This window comes from Haliotis cracherodii, unplaced genomic scaffold (genome assembly GCF_022045235.1).
Source record: "Haliotis cracherodii isolate W230 unplaced genomic scaffold, xgHalCrac1.p SCAF_2, whole genome shotgun sequence".
NCBI classification, from domain to species: domain Eukaryota; kingdom Metazoa; phylum Mollusca; class Gastropoda; order Lepetellida; family Haliotidae; genus Haliotis; species Haliotis cracherodii.
In genome coordinates this window covers 61,181,399-61,203,186 of record NW_027266275.1, presented here as the reverse complement: position 1 = coordinate 61,203,186, position 21,788 = coordinate 61,181,399, and the positions used below count along the sequence as shown (strand labels likewise).

Below are 21,788 nucleotides of genomic sequence, written 5' to 3'. Positions count from 1 at the left end.
AGACTCGCCCTGATTGAGCACATGTTATCAAGGCCTGCTCTATAAGCAGCGGCATCCCAGATTATGTTCTTTTGCCAATATCTCGCTGGTGATGCCGCTGTAATTGCGAAGTGATTAACTTACTCTCATAAATATCCCTTTTCTTTCAGAGGCTGAGTGTAGCCCATGTTGTTATGACCGTGCGGCCAGATAACATCATTGCACTAGCGGTGTTCCATAGAATCACGATGACCTACGGTGAATACTAATCAATAAAGGACAACGGTGAACATCTCCTGTTGACGTCTTCAACACAATACGTATATCATGTTTGCTAAGGTAAGTGAAAAAAAGCAGCATCTTTTGACCTAGATTATCTCTCAGTTTGGAAGAAGTATAAACAATATATTATATGATTAAAGATTCAGTGCCCTTTATTTATTTGTCTGAACAAGTTATTTTGCCATTAGCTTTTAGCTACCTTATAGAATTGTTCATTTCATAATACACTGATGACTGACGTTTAAATCTGATATTTATATTATTCTTGAATGAATATATCATATAGTGTAACACGTGAAGACATATGTGCTTGCGTAACAGTGAAGTATACCTAACAATGTTTATCCAGTGTAACCCTTTAAATAATTTGGAGACTCTATTCTTCACTCTGAAGGGAACGTCGATATACAATTTAAGTCCACAGTAGCAACGGATGATCCATTAACAAAGAAAGTTGTTAATTCGGACGATTACCCTGAGAACGAGGCTTTTCGGTTTAAAGGAGTTTCACTGTATATAAGCTACTGTACGTCTTGGCAATAGATTACTGTTCATTATTACCTGGTTTTAGATGTTCGAAGCAAATCGTTCGTATGGCCTTTTCGTGTTGTTACAAAAATCTATAGTTTTCGTGTTACGGGATGTATTGTCACCGTCGTTTTATGTCGCCAGGTATATATTCTCCCAGGCGAATCTCGAAATATCGCGATCATTAAACAACAAAGACTGCTGCATGTGTTAATACTTATAAATTGAAAACGAGCAATTCCGCTGATAAGGAATATTACTTATAAGAATGATAAAAAATGTGCGCTTGTCAATTGTCACCTTTCTTAGGGACAAACATCATGAGTGAGTTTGGATCGGTATTCAGGTGACTGCAAGAGATTACATTTGCAGCATCGTGCGTACATTACCAGCACGAACCGCCAAATATAACCGCTCGCAGTCACCTGACTGTCGATTCTTACTCGAGTTGAAACCACGTGATCAAAACTCAATGACATTCTTGACAGAACTTGACATTCTTGAAAAGCACACTTAAAATGTTTTTCATTGCTGTAAGTTATATTCCTTAAAGGTGGAATGGCTTGTTTTCCCTTTATAAGTATTAACACACATGCAGCTATCTTCGTTAATTACTCGTCGCGATATTTCGTGATTCTATTTAAAATCGGCGATTCTATTTCAAGGTTAAAGCAATGGCAAGCATTTTTAAGCAGGGAAAAGCAATGTCAAGAAGTGTCAAGCAGTGTAAATATGAGTAAACCGGGGTAAAGCAGGGTAAAGCAGTTTTAAGCAGTGTTAATCTGAGTAAATTAGTGTAAACCAGTGTCAAAACGGGTAAAGCAGGGTAAAGCAGTGTTAAACAGTGTAAATCTGAGTAAATTAGGCTGAACCAATGTCAAAACGGGTAAAGCAGGGTAAAGCATTGTTAAGCATTGTAAATCAAGGTAAACTATTGTCAGAGTGGGTAAATCAGTGTTAAGCAATGTAAATCTGAGTAAATGGGGGTAAAGCAGTGTCAAAAAGGGCAAAGCAGTGTAAAGCAGTGTAAATCTGAGTAAATCAGGGTAAACCAGTAGTGTCAAAACGGCTAAATCAGGGTAAACCAGTGCCAAAATGGGTAAAGCAGGGTAAAGCAGGGTAAAGCAGGATAAAACAGGGTAGAACTGAAGAATCTTGATTATGTTTTACAATTGTACCAGTTTACCTTTCGTGACTCTCAACAGAAACTATGGTCATGTTTATCTGAATGAGATTGAGTTCCATAGTCCTACGGATGTGCAGACGAATACCTACGACAGTCAGTGTTAATAGCACACATTTATTTCATTAATCCAGCATGAATTTGATTCAGGCTATCAAATTAGTTCACGATTTGACAGAACGGAGTGTTTGTTGACGCAAATTGCTTTTACTGAAGTTCACGACAGGTAGATTCGGTAGATATACACTGTTAAATGTCACACTGTTAGAAAATGTTGTTTTATTTTCCCCATTATATTCCCATGACGTCAGCGTTGCCATGGAAGCAAAGATGCACACACGTCAGTTGCTAGGCGAGATAATCCGACGAGCGCGAGGTACGGACTAGCAGAGTGGATGTGCTGAAAAGACAATCAAATCGTCCCGACCTTTACCAGTGTCTTTGAAACCCTATTCAGTATTGCTTCTGACATTGTGACATTTAAACATTGCTCTTTGACAAGGTGTTTTTTTCCTGATATATACACGGTAGTAATCTGGAGTTTTCGTTTTTGTAAACATGATTAAGACATCCTTGTATCACAACAGTCTCGGCTGATATACGTGTCTTTCATACATCTTCGCAAAGAGTTCATTAAAAAAACTAATCTTTGAAAAACATGTTTTTTTTGCGACATTCGTCTCATAACCTTTTTCTGATTCCAAGGCTTGGCTTCAGTTGGTAAGACATGACATCCCTCATCGGTGTAAGAGATCCACATTCGGAAATGTAATCATTCAAATATGAAAACTTATTCAGACCTCTCCAACTCAAGTTTATACAACGGCTTGTATTGTTTTTTCTATATAATTTATAATAATAATTTATATAATTTTTATTTGCCTAAATTTGTTGAAGTTCACATTAGTTTTAATACATCAAAATACCATATAAATCGAGGAAATCTGAATGTAAACCGGACATTCTTGAACATCAACCGGCGTTTGAACCAGAGAGTCGTTCTGTGATGACAACCGAGATACCGTAACTGACGTCATTCGTGACATTCTGAATGTTCAGAGCTTAGGACGGCCAATCAGGGTCAAAGTCCCTGTAACTGCACGCTATGTCGGCAGTCTGTCAGAGAGGAAATTAACTTGATACAGACAGATCTCTTACAATTACCTGGGAAAGCGTTTGATGTCTCGCGCGTTCATTTGTTCGGAAGGTTACAGTAAGAGCGCATGTACCGATTGAGGGAGGGACACCCGATTTGGGCTTCATACCCAAATGGGAATCTCGGCCACATCCATTGCGTGTACCAGCGACTATGACATGGCAATTGTGACCTTGTTAAACTATGTGTAAACTATCAGTCATTACAGATATCATTCTAGTCTGGTAGCCTTGATATTAGAAACGTTTAGACTGACTTCCTTACTACGAGTGTCGCAATCACAGATACACTGGTTAGACTAACGATAAATCAGAAACGTATTTGGTCCCGCATCAGCGATGTTGACATGGCGGTTCTGATAGAATATTGCTAACAAGGGCTTAAAAATGCTTACTCAATCATGACATTAGCTCGAGGTCAGTTATTAATGGAGGTATGAGAATGGCGCAGGTTTAACGTTCTTCCAGTCAAAGATCCGCCCCTACTCTGCTTCATCCATTTTTGACGGCAAGAGACTTCCGACAAGCGGTGGCAGTCTGTCAGTTGTAGGATATGGTTAGTCATCCCCTTAAAACAAAGACGCGCGTATGGCAATATAAACAGATCTACCACTCCACAGAGTGTCTTCAACAGAATCAAAGAGGCCACGTTAAAATAGGATATAATTCCATCATTAGATCTGACTCATGCAATACAGCACTTACCCCCTTTACAAATATGTCAGGCAGCTCAATCTACAATACCTATGACGTATATTGAGGACCAGGGTTATAACTGTTCGGGACCAATCGTGTTTTGAGACAGATTTTGTTTGGGGGTGCTTCAAGACCCATTTTCTGTATGTCCAGTGACCGATTTATGTCTTTGGGTAAGAAATGAGGACAAAGTAATTGTGGTTCTAGAAATTTCAAGAACAGAAATACCACTACCCTTAACCCTATCCCCCGAACCGGAAGTCTCCTTTTGATTCGTTCTAGGCATGACTTGGTAAGAAGCCATCCATCATATTTTGCATGCACGCAGAAGTAGTTCTACCTGTAAATACCCCTAGAGACGAAACTCTTTGGGGAAATTCCTCAGGACCTAAGGGCCTCATCATACAAAAACGTAAAAATATGGTAGTTCTTACGCTGCCTGTCGCTCGACATTCACGGGATAAAACAAGGATATGCACACATACAAACACACGCACGCACGCACGCACGCACGCACGCACGCACGCAATTAAATAATTAACAGAGGCGTTGTGTTGCAATGGAGATTCAGAAATATTTATTTATATTTTACCGCTCTTTTTACGTAAATATTAACTGAAGATTTTGTACCGATGACAACGGTCAATGGCATGACACCACACGCTTTCTTGTAAGAAAACCGTTCCGATTTGGTAACGGTAAGCAGGAATGTGGATACAAATTATCACAACTTAAACACACACACATACACACGTCGTTTGGCAGGTGCAATTATCTAGAACGCGACGTTGATACCCGCCTCACCACCTAACTGTATGTTAAAATGCTATCTCAGTAATAGTGACAACGCTAATTCACTAAAGTGTGCTGTCTGGACAAAAGAGTCAATGTTTGTCGCACGTGCGCGGGGGTGGTTGTTATTGTTGTTGTTTGTTGTTGTTGTTGTTGTTGTTGGTGGTGGTGGTGCGTTGTATGGCGGAATAAATTGCGGCTTTCGTCCCCGTCAATGATATTTAATTCACGTATTCATTGTAAAGTAATAGCTTATATGCCTAGACCCCACCTACGTTCTTAGAAATAATCGACTTCCACGAGACGGAAATTAACGCCTTCAGTACTGAGGGCGATTTTGGATTAGCGTCGGTTTGGGGGAGATTTTGGAGCGAAACACCACGTCGGTAGCGTGGGTTATTATACGTGTTTCGTGAATAACAAAAGCGACAAAACCATTCCATAATCATAAAAAGTTTTGCTGAAAGCTCATTTTGTACAATTCTGACTATATTTATATTACCGTTATTGTATTCGAGTTCTCCCGGTTACCCCCCAATTCTCGTTCACACGAAGGGAGGTGATGGGCCTACTGGGTTAAGTATTCGCTCGTCACGTAGAAGACCGGGTTCGAATCCTCGCTTTTTCGGGGTACAATGTGTATACTGTAATGTAATATTTCTGAGAGTGACGTTAAACAGCAAACAACCAACAAACAAATAAACGAAGCGGTCTTAGACTAAGGACGGTTTTATACTGTCTTACGTGAATTTTGGGTCATAATGTAGAGTTATTTTTGTTTGTATGTTGTTCAAAGCCGCACTCATTGAAAATAAAAATATATGACGGCGGTCTGTAAATAATCGAGTCTGGAGCAGACAATGCAGTGAATGATATAATGGACAACGATGTCGTCGGGAAAGTCCCGGGGCCTGACTGTTTTGACATCCCCTTCCCTTAAACCTCCTCTTACGACAAGCTGCAGAGTGTGGTGGACCAATTCTAACCCGGAATCCCAGTGGACCGCCTCCATGGTCTAGTGGTTAAGGCGTCTGCCCGGAGAGCGGAGGGTTCTGGTTCGATCCCCGGCCGCGTCGTACCAAAAAAGATGGTACTTGTTGTTACCCTGCCTGGCGCTCGGCATTAAGGGGCTAAAACAAGGACTGGTCAGCTCAGAGTCAGTATACTGTGTCTGAGTGGGGTATTCATGTTAAACTGCGACATGGTATCTCAGTGGGCTAGCACTATAAATCGGCACCAGTCCGGATAAGTACAAGCAGCCACACACACGTGTATGCACTATTCTTGGACTGCATGCAATATTCTTGGATGCGACGTTCTCTCTCTCTCTCTCTCTCTCTCTCTCTCTCTCTCTCTCTCTCTCACACACACACACACACACACACGGCCTGAGTCAGGCACTGACATAAAGCCACATTCGGAAGGATTCTTTATCGGAAATTAACACATATGGTTTGCTTGTCTCAAATGTATGATGTGATTATCAGCCAGTATTGGCTTGTCAATCGTATTCTGTTCGCGACTTGAGTTGTCGGGGTATGCGAAGCGCCGGGCCTAATATGGCCAGTATCGATCGCTTTTGGCTTTCGCATCACCACAGCTCTGACTTGTTGCGTCTGAATAGGTTTGCGCGCAGTGACGATTTACGAATGTCATGTGACTCCAGGGACGAACAAAACATGTAAGCGACATTGATGCCCTTGGCTACACTCTTCTCATGTTGAAGATATGTGTACAAAGTAAGAGTAGATATGTGTACAAAGTAAGAGTAGATACGTGTACAAAGTAAGAGTAGATATGTGTACAAAGTAAGAGTAGATATGTGTACAAAGTAAGAGTAGATATGTGTACAGTTTAACAGTAGATATGTGTACAGTTTAAGAGTAGATATATGTAGAGTTATAGAGTAGATATGTGTACAGTTTTAGAGTAGATATGTGAACAGTTAAAGAGTAGATGTGTGTACAGTTTAAGAGTAGATGTGTGTACAGTTTAAGAGTAGATGTGTGAACAGTTTAAGAGTAGATGTGTGAACAGTTTAAGAGTAGATGTGTGAACAGTTTAAGAGTAGATGTGTGTACAGTTTAAGAGTAGATGTGTGTACAGTTTAAGAGTAGATGTGTGTACAGTTTAAGAGTAGATGTGTGTACAGTTTAAGAGTAGCTGTGTGCACAGTTTAAGAGTAGATGTGTGTACAGTTTAAGAGTAGATATGTGTACAGTTTTAAAAGAAGACGTATGTACAGCTAAGAGTGAGCTCACCAAATCAATGGTGAATCATAACTTCTCACTCGACTCATCTCACATCTTACAAGAGCGTTCATGAAACGTCACACGTTGCTCCGAATAATGTCAAACATTTTCAACGACATAAGACAACATTTTATATTTTAAAAAAAACATCTCGAAAACATTAACACAAGACGCAAGTAAATACCACGTATGTATGGGCAACTAACAGGACATAACCTAGTTGCCAGTGATGAGTTCACGACGAGGCCGTTGCACGAGCGATAACGTTTCAAGATTTCTCTACGCCCGTCGGCGTAATATCCAATACACACGGTCGGTTAATAAACCATTTTTTCGCCCCCTAACCAGTGAACACCGCTTGCAATAAACATAAACGCCATCTGTTTCCACGAGAGAAGCAGACTTTAGGGAGGAACATAAACTGTAATGAGGGCCATGTAGTGGTTAGTGATTATCGATTTCATAATAAACACCCTACTTCGCGGACCCAGCGGCGTGAAATAGTTGTCATGATTTTGTCGGATTGCGACAATTTCATACAACGGCGAAGAGACCTCTTCAGATGAAGGTTCAGTTCTGGCGAACAATGGGCAATAAAAATGAAATGAATCATTTGGAAACGAACCAATGTATTCACGGAGATGTTGTCTGGCATATTTTGGCACCTAAGTCCAAGGAATATGCCAGAGGTCTTGGGTCGTGAAGGTTGGTGTAACCTGGCTGGGTGTATTGGAGTAGTTGCTTGGACCCCGTAAAGTCGCCACGGATATAGGAAGTTACCATGTTAACGTGTTTGGGAACTGATTTCACGAAAACCTGACATTTCATGTATTGATTTAGTGAGTCGATGTCGAGTAATCGCAAATGAGAATGCTTGGAGAAATTAAACAGCTTATTCATATTCATTACAACGATATGTGCTGACGTCAATGGTTCTAGCGCACGTTATTCTGGGTGAGACTGCAGGTGACTAAATGGCGAGGACGGTCACTTAGTCGATTGCTACCATCTTACCTGACGGGTTTGGAAGCTGATCATGCCGTATTTCCTCGATTAAACGCACGGGTTTATATTTCTTTTAGACACTCTTTATCCCCGGCGTTTAATCCCGAAGATAATGATGTGAAATTCCGTGCATAAAAACTACCCCGTGTTTAATCGAGGTCCTGCGTTTAATCGAGGTAATATGAATCATTGGTTTGCCTGGTACAGGCTCGATAGAGTTAAAGGTCGCAGTCATTCAGCTTGACTATTGTTGTGTGCGGCGTTAAACAACAAACAAACAAATTATTTGGCGAGGGAGCTGTTACATAAACATATTATGTGGCGGATTATATGCCTAACAGTGACAACAACAGTGACAAATAACAACCCAACACACTGTATCAAATTATATTTGAAACCCGAAAATGCAACAAACCTGGGATGCTGCTCTTAATTGATTTTGAAAAAAAAATTGATACTGTCTCTTCACCATTTATACTTGCTGTTTTAGATGGCTTGTTAAATTGGTAATATCTTTATAAATAATTCTTCAACATGTGTTATTCAAAATGGACTTCTCTAAAATTCTACCTAGATGGTACAGAAGATAGCTTAAAAGCCTTTCACGATTCTCTGACAAATTTATATAATTCTTCTTGGTTAAAAATCCAAATTAACAAAACAAAGGTAATTTGGATAGATGGCAGGCGGTAGCATTAAACTTTGTCAAGATAAAAAACTTAGACTGGCATGAAGGTCAGTTTGAAGTTTTAGGGATTAAACTCATTAATCAGTTTGGGGTCATAAACACCCGTAAAACCATGAAGAAATAAAAAAAAATGTTTGCTCATTGGAGAAAAAGAAATTTAACATTAATTGAAGAATTTACATGAAACTCTTGCTCTACATACACATCAGTTCATCCTTGACTAATCTATCAAGGACTTTCTTTGAATTCATTTTGAATGATAAACTGTATAAAATTAAAAGAACATACTTAATAAAGAATTATAAGGATGGAAGACTTAGAATCATAAACTTGAACATGTTTATTGAATCTCTAAAAGAATCCTCTTTAAATTTTTTTTTTCAGAAATGAATTTTACTAGCCCTAGCTTCTTTCCATTAAGAGACATCTTCCACATGAGAGCAAATATCGACTGTTACTATTTTACTAAGGTTGATAACCATTTTTGGAAACTTCTTTTGACATAGGGAAGATATTATAGAAAACATGCAACAAATCATGAAATAATTGCAAATATTTTTACAGAACCGCTCTGGTTAAATTATTAGTCTTATGACCCAAAGTATTTTGAGGAAAGCTGGTCTAAGAAAGGCATTCATTTTTAAAGGATATTTGCAATGCATAAGGCATAACTTCTCTGAATATTCTTAAAACGAAGTATAACATAAAGGGGGCTTTTTAAGACTATAATAGAATATGAAATAATATTTCCAGTTATTGGGAAAAAGACTGACTCATTACAAGTTGCAATATACAGAGATGGGTCGCTGCCATCGTTATGTGTGTTTACCGCTGACGTGATAACAACCAAATGGCAAACTGTGGAACTCATTATTGAAATATTTCGACACGAGAGCATTCATTGTTGATGATGAAACATGACTAACCCGCCACAATCCTTCCCATCATCTCTACCCATCCTCGCTTCATCCCTACCCATCCTTCCAATCACCCTACCCATCCTCGCTTCATCCCTACCCATCCTCGCTTCATCCCTACCCATCCTCGCTTCATCCCTACCCATCCTCACTTCACCTCTACCCATCCTCGCTTCATCCCTACCCATCCTCGCTTCATCCCTACCCATCCTCGCTTCATCTCTACCATCCTCGCTTCATCCCTACCCATCCTCGCTTCATCCCTACCCATCCTCGCTTCATCTCTACCCATCCTCGCTTCATTCCTACCCATCCTCGCTTCATTCCTACCCATCCTCGCTTCATTTCTACCCATCCTCGCTTCATCTCTACCCATCCTCGCTTCATCTCTACCCATCCTCCCCATTACCCTACCCATCCTCACTTCATCCCTACCCATCCTCAATTCATCTCTACCCATCCTCGCTTCATCCCTACCCATCCTCGCTTCTTCCCTACCCATCCTCACTTCATTCCTACCCATCCTCACTTTATCTCTACCCATCCTCGCTTCATCCCTACCCATCCTCCCCATTACCCTACCCATCCTCACTTAATCCCTACCCATCCTCGCTTCATCCCTACCCATCCTCGCTTCATCCCTACCCATCCTCGCTTCATCCCTACCCATCCTCGCTTCATTCCTACCCATACTCACTTCATCCCTACCCATCCTCGCTTCATCTCTACCCATCCTCGCTTCATCCCTACCCATCCTCGCTTCATCTCTACCCATCCTCGCATCATCCCTACCCATCCTCGCTTCATCTCTACCCATCCTCGCATCATCCCTACCCATCCTCCCTTCATCTCTACCCATCCTCGCATCATCCCTACCCATCCTCGCTTCATTCCTACCCATACTCGCTTCATCCCTACCCATCCTCTCTTCATCCCTACCCATCCTCACTTCATCCCTACCCATCCTCGCTTCATCCCTACCCATCCTCGCTTCATCCCTACCATCCTCGCTTCATCCCTACCCATCCTCGCTTTTCTCCCTACCCATCCTCGCTTCATCTCTACCCATCCTCGCTTCATCCCTACCCATCCTCCCTTCATCTCTACCCATCCTCGCATCATCTCTACCCATCCTCGCTTCATTCCTACCCATCCTCGCTTCATCCCTACCCATCCTACCTTCATCCCTACCCATCCTCGCTTCATCCCTACCCATCCTTTCTTCATCCCTACCCATCCTCACTTCATCCCTACCCATCCTCCCTTCATCTCTACCCATCCTCGCATCATCCCTACCCATCCTCGCATCATCCCTACCCATCCTCGCTTCATCCCTACCCATCCTCGCTTCATCTCTACCCATCCTCACTTCATCTCTACCCATCCTCGCTCCTCTCTACCCATCCTCACTTCATCCCTACCCATCCTCGCTTCATTCCTACCCATACTCGCTTCATCCCTACCCATCCTCTCTTCATCTCTACCCATACTCGCTTCATCCCTACCCATCCTCTCTTCATCTCTACCCATCCTCGCTTCATCCCTACCCATCCTCGCTTCATCTCTACCCATCCTCGCTTCATCCCTACCCATCCTCGCTTCATCTCTACCCATCCTCGCTTCATCCCTACCCATCCTCGCTTCATCCCTACCCATCCTCGCTTCATCTCTACCCATCCTAACTTCACCCCTTACATCACCCTGCCCATTCTAAGATCGCCCGTACGCATCACACCTACCCATCCTGGCATTACCCATTCCAATCCCACATCATTCCTACCCATCCTCACATAACACCTCCCCATCCTCACATAACACCTCCCCATCGTCACATAACACCTCCCCATCCTCACATAACACCTCCCCATCGTCACATAACACCTCCCCATCCTCACATAACACCTCCCCATCCTCACATAACACCTCCCCATCCTCACATAACACCTCCCCATCCTCACATAACACCTCCCCATCGTCACATAACACCTCCCCATCCTCACATCACCCCTACCCATCCTCACATAACTTGTACTCACCCCCTTCTCAAGCCAAAGACAAGCACTGTAGTTCAATTATCATATAGATGTCCAAATACGTAAAACAGGGTCCGAACTATTTTATATACAATTAAAGTGAAAAATACACTTGGCATTATTTAGGGTGTCCTCACTGACATTGTATTAGAAAGTTTACTAATCACAACACGTACACTGAACAACCCCAGACAAAAACAAGCCGAGATTTAACATATAGGCCACCAAGGCGCCCTTTAACCTGGCATATTCTCATCACATACAAATCCACATCTAAAGGGGCGAACAAATGCGCCCAGTGTGTGGTTTAAAAAGTCGATTCCAGTCGATACGCATTTTCCCGCAGTCGATGACAGCTCACAAGGGTTAATGAATACTATCAGGAAGCTATTATCTTCACTCTGCCTTGAACTCGTCGCGGGAGACGCGAGTATCTGGATATCTGCTAATTGGAAAAGAAAATGAAGATGATTGTCAAATTTGCTGAACTCGGCATAAATCCCCAAGCTACGGCAGTGCGTGTTGAAATAATGATGTTGTTGATTTCACAAGCTTTGTAGAACATAATAACCGGGTAATTATTCTCAGCACGGCTGTCCAAACACTGGGAGGAGTCGGTCTTCTAAAAATACCAAAGTGGCGATATATTTGTCCTTTAAACAAATATAATGACAGCTGTTATGAAACGTGTTTACTGTTTCGTGAATTTCTGCATTAGCTGACCACTGTTGCTATTGTATGGCTTGTAAACTGATCTGTAGATCTATAACCTGGCTTTGCTTCTACCAAAAATGCTAAATCCATGGTAATCTAATATAACGAACATGTAAGCGACAGATAATAGCATAGTGGTATCGAATGCCTCGCCAATACTTACTAACATTGATGAATGTCCGGTACTCTTTGTAACTTTGTCTTTGTTGTAGTTGGTTAAGGCCTTCGAGAAGGGAATGGATGTGCTCTTTGACCTTTGCTACTGACCTCTAACCTCGAGTAGTGATGAAGGAGTTCATCCACCCTCTTCACGACTTTCAGACTCTTACCCATCCATATCAGAGGGTCATTAAGTAGCGTTTGCGGTGAACCCCTAACATCCCGATATTTACCAATGTTAATTAAGGTCAAGGTCTTTGGGTACCGTTTGAGGTGCTCCACGAAACATACCGACACTAACCTATAAACCTCTTTATCATTGTTTCAGTTTCAAAAGGTATGTAATTACCTATTTGGGATGTTTCTCTAAACATATCGTCACTAACCTATAAACCTCTTTGTCAGTGGTTCAGTTTCAGAAGGTCTTTAACTAGTGTTTGGGGTGTTCCTCTAAACATATCGTCACTAACCTATAAACCTCTTTGTCAATGTTTCAGTTTCAGAAGGTCTCTGAGTAGTGTTTGGGATGTTCCTCTAAACATATCGTCACTAACCTATAAACCTCTTTGTCGGTGGTTCAGTTTCAGAAGGTCTTTAAGTACTGTTTGGGGTGTTCCTCTAAACATATCGACACTAACCTATAAACCTCTTTGTCAGTGGTTCAGTTTCAGAAGGTCTTTAACTAGTGTTTGGGATGTTCCTCTAAACATATCGTCACTAACATATAAACCTCTTTGTCGGTGGTTCAGTTTCAGAAGGTCTCTGAGTAGTGTTTGTGGTGTTCCTCTAAACTTTCAGACTCTAACCCATCCATCCCTGTTTCAGTCTCAGAAGGTCCTTGAGAAGGTGCTGGAGGTGATATGCTGCAAACAGGACTGCTGCGACTGCTGGCTGGCCAACAAACCCAAACCCCAAGTCAAACCAGACATCCAACATACTTTTCGGGAGTCCCTCTCCCGCCTCGACTCAACGGGGAGCAACGCCGACAGCATCAGAAGCTGCAGGGAACGTCACGACTCCGACAACTCCCGAACAGACTCCGTGTCCTCTTCAAGCAACATTAGCGGGGAATATAAACATTATAAGTCCACACCCGTCATTGACATGAAACCTATTGAATTCTGGGCCGCCAACAGGGAGAGCGTCCAGCCTAAGCCGAAACGTCGTCTACCCAGTGAGAGCGAAATCAGCATTGAGAACCTACAACGAGATTTGTACGATAACGAACCAGTGGATGAGCCGTGTTTGACGGACGAGCAGAAATTGGCCCAGTATCAGCTTGGTCAGTTACATTTTGGGCTTCAATACGAAGTATCCTCAAAGGTCCTTGTGGTAAAAATTATTGAGGCGAAAGAGCTTCCCCCGCCGTTTAGTCTCGACGAGAACAAACAAGACATGGCGCATTCAAATCCTTATTGTAAAATATCACTCCTTCCTGACCAAAAGAACTCCCAGCAGACCACAGTTCAGCGGAAGAGCCAGTGCCCGATGTGGAATGAGTATTTTATGTTCGAGATCTCCTACAAAGAAGTGCATATGAGGACATTAGAAATCATAGTGAAAGACTTTGACAAATATTCCCGGCACTGCATCATTGGGAGAGTCCTACTCCCCTTGTCTAATGTCAACCTGATAAAGGGAGGTCATATGTGGAAGCCCTTGTCTCCGGGAAACACGGTAAGGTCACATACATAGTTTCTTATAAAGGGCCGACAAAAGGGTCTGGGAATTCTTTTGTAAAAGATATATTCAATAAGTGCGGGAAAAGAATAATTTGTACGTTGTACACTGGACTTTGGATATTCTAAAAAAAATGTTTGGCGCTTCCTTTCAGAGTAACCGTTTGTCTTGAAGCGCTGTTTGGCAGAATAATTTCTCTCAAACAAAAGTTCCGCCCCAACCCTAGTCCCACACGCTATCACCACCCAGACCTTTGAATGGTTCGACTGTTATATAAAGTGTTCAAATTTAGCGTGTACATTGATATGATTTTTTTCTGTTCTTCTTAACCGTGTCAAAAGTTCTTCTGAAGTCAAAGCCTACACGCATGAAATGTATAGGAATTCATAATTTCAAATTGTAATAGTATTTTTAACGTGATAATGTTACTACGAAATACTTAAATTATAGTTACAATTTATCCTCAAATTCTTTCTAAGTTATTCTCTTGGCGAATCCCTCGGTCGCGATCGGGAGATGTTTGTGTACAAACGCCCTCACGATTGCGACCGGGTCTCTAAATGTTCGCGCCCTTGTCTCAATAGAGGCGGCTTTTTTTCTATGCAGATACATATTTAACACGATATACAATGTCAGTGTTTATACGAACTGAAGTAAATAATGCAAATAAAGTGATATTTGTGAAAAACATTTAAATTCTGGCAGATATTTCGTCAGAAATTTTTAAATAAGCCTCTGACAGAAATGTCTGCAGGAAATGCTTTTTTGAGCCCATTTGTGGACAAATGGCCAAAGTACGTATTTGGACATAAACCAGATCAATTCATCTCATCCAGAGCTTTCCAGTGATATGAAGTTTGTTCTTGTAACTCGATACCTTCAGGTCAAGTTCGACCGCCTCCGTGGTCTAGTGGTAGAGCGTCCGCCCGGAGAGCGGAAGGTCCGGGGTTCGATCACCGGCCGCGTTATACCAAAAGACGTTAAAAGATGGTACTTGTTGCTACCCTTTCTGGCGCTCGGCATTAAGGGACTAAAACAAGGACTGGTCGGATCGGAGTTAGTATACTGTGTCTGAGTGGGGTATTCATGTTAAACTGCGGCATGGTATCTCAGTGAGCTAGCACTATAAATCGGCATCAGCCCGGCCTAGTACAAGCAGCCACACACACACACATGTGCATGCACGTCGCTATATAAGTGCAATAATCTTGGACGCGACGTTAAACCTCATCTCATCATCGGACTGCTTGCCATTCCTAGGATGTCCACCCAAACCACGAGGAGTTACGTTAATCAGAATATTGTTTTTTGTAGCCTATCATACATTAACCAGTGCTTAACCAACATGTTTAAAGTTTATTCGAAGAAACTAGTTTTAAAATGAGCTGGTAATTATTCAGTTTGTTGAGCCTGATTTATCGTTTACCTTTCTCACGCTGTGCAGTTAAAACAAATAACGAGGGCGTTGACACGAATTGTTTGATACATTGTGTTGTTATTAGCCATTGATTACAAACATCACCACCCTTTATTATTACAACCCATTGTCCCGACAACTCGGCAGTCAATGGGCCTGAAAGTGGTGTTTTAAGACTCAGTTGACTCAGTTGACGCCCATCCACTGAGACACAACCATGCTCCACGCTTCATTAAGCCATTGAGAGTACAATAGTCATGCTCCGGTAAACATTACGAATAGAACGCTTCAACCGTTTCCGTGAGAGAACATTGTAGAGATTTACATCAGCGACTTGAACATTGCTTCAAGCTTTGTCTACTGTGTCGAGTCAGTTCAAGTCTGTTGACGTGGGCAAAGGCGAGTGACTCGTTTCCATTGCGTCTATAGTCACTTATGAATGGCTTTTGCTATGTTGAAATATTCTGTGGTGAGCCTTGGCGTTGTGATTCTGTTACAAGGCCGCACATGTGGCAAGCTTATCTTTTAAAACACATTTGGGCGATATAATGCTGGTAACCTGAAGAAGGACCAGATGGCATGGTTGTGCGTAATTGCGTGCGCAGGTGGTTGAGGGTAGTGATGGCTTCAATGTGACACAGCGTTGGCATTCGTTCCATTACACGATTTACTTAAAGCTGCAAGACCAGATTTATTTTGGAACATTCTCAGTTCAGTGAGCTTGTGAGTTGGTTTTGAACATGATTTTAGTCTGTGTTTGTTTGTTGTTGAACGCTGCACTAAGGAATATTCCAGCTATATGACGGCGGTCTGTAAATAATCGAGTCTGGACCAGATAATCCAGCGTTTGACATCATGAGCATCGATCCACGCAATTGGGATCGATGACATGCATCAACCAAATCAGCGCGCCTGACCACCCGATCCCGTTAGTCGCCTCTTACGACAAGCATAGTCGCCTTTTCCAGCAAGCATGGGTTGCTGATGACCTATTGTACACCGGAACCTCACGGGTCTTATTTAAGTGATATAACTGAGATACTCACTCACTGACTGCCACACCCCTACACACAGAAGGGATAGAGGGACCTGCGTAGTGACCCAAATATAAATGAATTCAAGTGTTGCAGGGGATAAGCCACTCTTTTTTACTTACTTTACGGACTTTTTGTACAGGAAAAGATGGTTTAGTTTTCTGCACCACTACAGGTCGGCTGGTATATAAAGATGGTTTAATAGGAGGAGAGCCTGTAATACAGATGATCACTGTTTCTCTTAGCCATGCAAACCTGGCGAATCAACACGGTTGTGCATCTCCGCATCCTATCAATTTATTTTGATTTCCATGTTTAATATATATCAACTTCAGTGGGTTCTTGTTTAGAAAATAGTTGGGAGGCAATATGCTATCAGCTTTTCGGCGGGATAAAAAAGAGCAAATTCGGAATATTTCCCCAAGAGTCGGCGATCCGTAAAGTGAAAAAAAGTGTGGCCTAACAGCCTTGTACAATGGCTTGATGTATATTGTACACGGGCCGTACGGTGGAAAGTAAAATTATTTGTAAATATTGGGATCGTCTGAACGCGTATGGCGCTTTTCCCAAATGTGTCTCCGCGCATCTCCGTCACATCTGTGTCTACCATATGTGAGGTGGGTAGCTTTAACAGTAATTCCTCCATCACAATACATTGCCAACAACCATATACATAAATAGAAGTTGGCAAGACCTTTGTTTTTTGTGACACTCTTTGAACATATTGTTTTCGAAAAAGCACTAATCGCTACTTAAACAATGAGAAAAGGTTTCATAGCGTTTGTCCGATCGATTGAGTTGATCGTAATTCAGTATAATACCGTTTGTCCAAACAAACATGTTTTCGCAGTTCTATCATTTTACGTCGAATTGTCACCTGTATTACGTCGTTATCGCCTGTCTGTCTGGCACGGGCGAGGTGAGATGTAATGGGGTTTAACGTCGCGTCCAAGATTATTGCACTTATATAGCGACGTGCATGTACGAGTGTGTGTGTTTGTGTGGCTGCTTGTACTAGTCCAGACTGATGCCGATTTATAGTGCTAGCTCACTGAGATGCCATGCCGCAGTTTAACATGAATACCCCACTCAGACACAGTATACTGACTCCGAGCCGACCAGTCTTTGTTTTAGCCCCTTAATGCCAAGCGCCAGACAGGGTAACAACAAGTACCAACGTCTTTTGGTATGACGCGGTCGGGAATCGAACCCTGGACCTTCCGCTCTCCGGGCGGATGCTCTATCACTGTCTGGCACGGAGGAACAATGACATCATTTGTAGTTTGACACCCCTTTAGATGCCAGCGCCTGTGTTTCTCCAGCTTCCGACATGCGTGCTGGTTACATTTGTGATAAGGGGCAAAACAAGCCACGTTCAACGTAGCTTGATGCATGTATTGGGTCTGTCACTAGATTTCGAAAATGTATTTTATTCTTGTATATGTACAAGGATCAACGCAAGATAACAGCTGCTATTCGGCGCCAGTCTAAAAGAATTGTCAGTGTTGTTAAAAGCGATTTTCAAATTGATCACCAGACAAAAGTAGTTTCAAATCAATAATTATCATCATTACGGAACAAATTGGATTGAGTAATTTGAATTACCATTTTCCCGAACACCAGCTGTCATCGCTAGTTTTTCAGTTATCAATTCGTATAATTTTCATCACTTTTTGTCCCGATGGAATCTGTTATTCTCAGGCGTTGCCGTCATATATTTCACGTTTCAAGATCACTTTAACCGATGTAGTCTATACACGTTGAAGCAGTATGTACGATTGTAATATCTATAGATCGAAATTTCAGGGACATATATCACACAGCATGGCGTTGGAAATACGTCTTATGTACCTTAATGGACTCTGGTCTCACGTGTGAGAAACAACTCAACGACATTTAACTCTCGCCTACAATGAAGATTATTTTGGTTTCTAATGATTCGATATATTTGCCGTATGATATTTACTTTATCAAGTACTTTATAAACATTAAAACCTCACATTCAGATGAAAAGGAATATAAATTGTCACGACACACTAGATATTGATTTTAATAACTGACGTCAAATAGAGATATTTTTATGGTCAATAAATGTTTATGTTCCTGAAATAAGGGAGGACATTTCGCTGTTGATTACTATGTGGGTTGAAGAGTGAGTGAGTTGGTATGGTTTTACGCCGCTTTTAGCAATATTCCAGCAATATCACGGCGGGGGACACCAGAAATGAGCTTCACACATTGTACCCATGTCGGGAATCGAACCCTGGTCTTCGGCGTGACGAGCGAACACTTTAACCACAAGACTACCCGACCGCTCCTGCGGGTTGAAGACCTTACAAGACTATACACTGTGCACAACAGGTGTTAACAGTGTTAACGCTGTACGAATGCCCAAACATACATATAACTCAAGACACTGGTATTTGACCAATCGCGTAGCAGCATTTGCTGCGATGATGCCAACTGTTCAAAGCAGTTGGTTTGCTGGGTAGGATGCGCTTGCGCTTCACCCAGGGCGCCAGGCTGGGCACCAAGAAGACCCCAAGCAGAACGATGGTGCACCAATGCAACGCCGCCTTAATGAACTTTACACCGCCAAAACCACGATCACAATCAGTGAGAGTCCAGGATTCGAACCTACAACCAAGGGCTTCTGGTAGGGCTAGGATAAGCAACTCTTCACAGCGAATTGCGGCACCTTAGCCCTGTAGACAACTATTGCTCCTTGTTGTTTTCGTAATAAACATGACCTAATTTACTTCATTTTTATCAGGGGCGGTGCGGTAGCCTAGTGGTTAAAGTGTTCGCTCGTCGCACCGAAGACCCGGGTTCGATGGGTACAATGTATCAAGCCCATTTCTGGTGTCCCCCACCGTGATATTGCTGGATTATAGAACAATTCTCACTTATCTTTGTCAGTGCCATGTACACACATGTCTGTGTTTTTCTTATTCCAATGTTGGTTGGTTGGGTGGTTTGTTAATTAACGCTGCACTCAGCAATATTCCAGCTTTATGACGGCGGTCTGTAAATAATCGTGTCTGGACCAGACAATCCAGTGATTGATATCATGAGCATCGATCCACGCAATTGGGATCGATGACATGCATAACCAAGTCAGCGAGCCTGACCACCCGATCCCGTTAGTCGCCTCTTACGACAAGCATAGTCGCCTTTTACGGCAAGTATGGGTTGCTGAAGACCTATTCTACCCCGGATCTTCACGGGTCCTTATTCCAATGTAAAAATATGACTGCAGTTTTAAGAATTCTATTTGTGTATTTCAGGAGCGTCAGGACCTTGGAGAGATCCTGCTTTCCCTCAATTACTTGCCCAGTGCCGGTCGGCTCAACATCGACGTCATGAAGGCCAAACAACTTCTACAAACCGACCTCGTCGGAGGCTCAGGTGAGTGAATCTTGGACATTTCCGTCATTTACCGTAACATCTCCGAGGAACAAATATGAATGTTTCCAAAGAGATTGGTTGATCATAAATAGCACATTATGGAAATAAAGATATTAATCTCACTCGTGACAAATCGTGTCGTTCGGAATGGTGGCTCCTGTATCTAGTATCGTGGCCATTTTGTCAACTTGGTTCCGTCTTCACGCAAACGGGCATCAGCAAAAACATTGTCATCCGCCATTGACTTGCTTACGTACATATGTGCATATTTTCTAAAAACAACAAGGTGCCCTTTACAATCCCTTGATATTCAGTGTGGAGAAACACTTGAGACTGTCTGTCACTTTACTGTATTTTTAGATAACCAAAATAAATATTAAATAAAATAAATATAAAGGAGTGATACTTTGACCAAAGTACTTTAGAGTCTCATTGGTTCGTCGTTTTTCTCACGTAACATTGATCTATATGGGGACGGCCTTTCTTGCCTGTTAAAGAAAATTGCAAGTGGTGACAATAGTTTCTGTGTCGCTAGGGACGTTCAGCTGGTTTTTTTAGTACTCTTCTCATAGCACGACTGGGTTCCGTCTATTAGTGTATTAGGCATGGAAAAAATGTATGACATATTAAATTATATTATGCAAACACCACTTCTTTACAAACCTCATACGAATTGCCAGTCTATGCATTATCATGATCATGTTTGTTTGCTTGTTTGTTGTTTGTTGTTTAATGCCGCATTCAGCAATATTCAAGCTATATGACGGCGGTCTGTAAATAATAGAGTCTGGGACAGACAACCAAGTGATTGACATCATGAGCATCGATCACGCAATTGGGATACGATGACGTGCATCAACCAAATCAGCGAGCCTGACCACTCGATCCCGTTAGTCGCCTCTGACAAGCATAGTCGCCTTGTACAGAAAGCATGGGTTGCTGAAGATCTATTCTACCTCGGATCTTCACGGGTGACCATGATTATGCCAACACTAAGCTGATTTATCAAGTAATACCAAAATCTACAGATGGACTCTTCTACAAGGTCTATAGAATCAGTATACAATCTAGGCCAATATTGCTATTTCCTTTGGGGTCCTCGGTACTGGGATACTGTCTAGTCTTGCCTAAGACCACGAACTGAAGTAGATCCTCGGATGCAAGTTTGCTGCAGACGACAAGGATGCTATATGAATTATATGTTTAATAATGAAGTGACGACCGAAGTCTTTGGGCGCTTCATTCAGAAGTAGAGGGATTGTTCTCCATACCGCGCGACCATGGGACTGTGGTTCCTTGCCATTGTTACTATTCATTGTATACATACAAACATTTGAAACACAACCGAAGAAACAAACCAGTAGAGGGTTCGATTGTAGATCCCGCTGCATTCCTATATTTAGCTTTGGAGAAACCGTTTGTTTTGAAATTGTGATCATATTGAAACCGTCAAGTGATGAAATGAGACTATAAATTGAAATCAACAGAGCATAAAGAGGTAATATATTTTGAATGTCATATCAACCTTGCTTCCCAACCTAAGTGTCCTGTATGCGTCATCTGATTGGTTGAGTGTGCAGATATCAATGTGAGTCAACAGTCAGTTGACATCTAGATGAGCGCCCGGGCGGTGTAATGGGGAGCCTGGTGGTATAACGAGGAGACCTGTGAGAACAAAAACATACCGATGATAAATTGTGCCGTCGTTTGGCGCGGAATCACAGACTGATGCAAAAGGAAGGACAAGACTTTAGTAGATATGAAATATTTCCCGATAATGGTAGAGAAGACAGGTGAGCGGCGAGATGGCTGAATGTTCAACATGTAGATTTAAGGTAACCCAACCAACTGTCATACAAAATGCCA

The 21,788-nt window shown here is 42.1% G+C and overlaps 1 protein-coding gene across 1 annotated transcript in view; it reads left to right on the top strand.

Moving 5' to 3' along the window:
• Positions 1 to 21,788, top strand: part of LOC139469361 (synaptotagmin-17-like) — a 39,247-nt gene that overhangs the window by 10,685 nt on the left and 6,774 nt on the right. The window contains exons 2-4 of the mRNA XM_071251513.1: positions 150 to 318; positions 13,209 to 14,060; positions 19,802 to 19,922. Of these exons, the coding sequence (XP_071107614.1) occupies positions 307 to 318; positions 13,209 to 14,060; positions 19,802 to 19,922 (985 nt within the window). The 5' untranslated portion in view covers positions 150 to 306. The remainder of the gene's footprint in view (positions 1 to 149; positions 319 to 13,208; positions 14,061 to 19,801; positions 19,923 to 21,788) is intronic.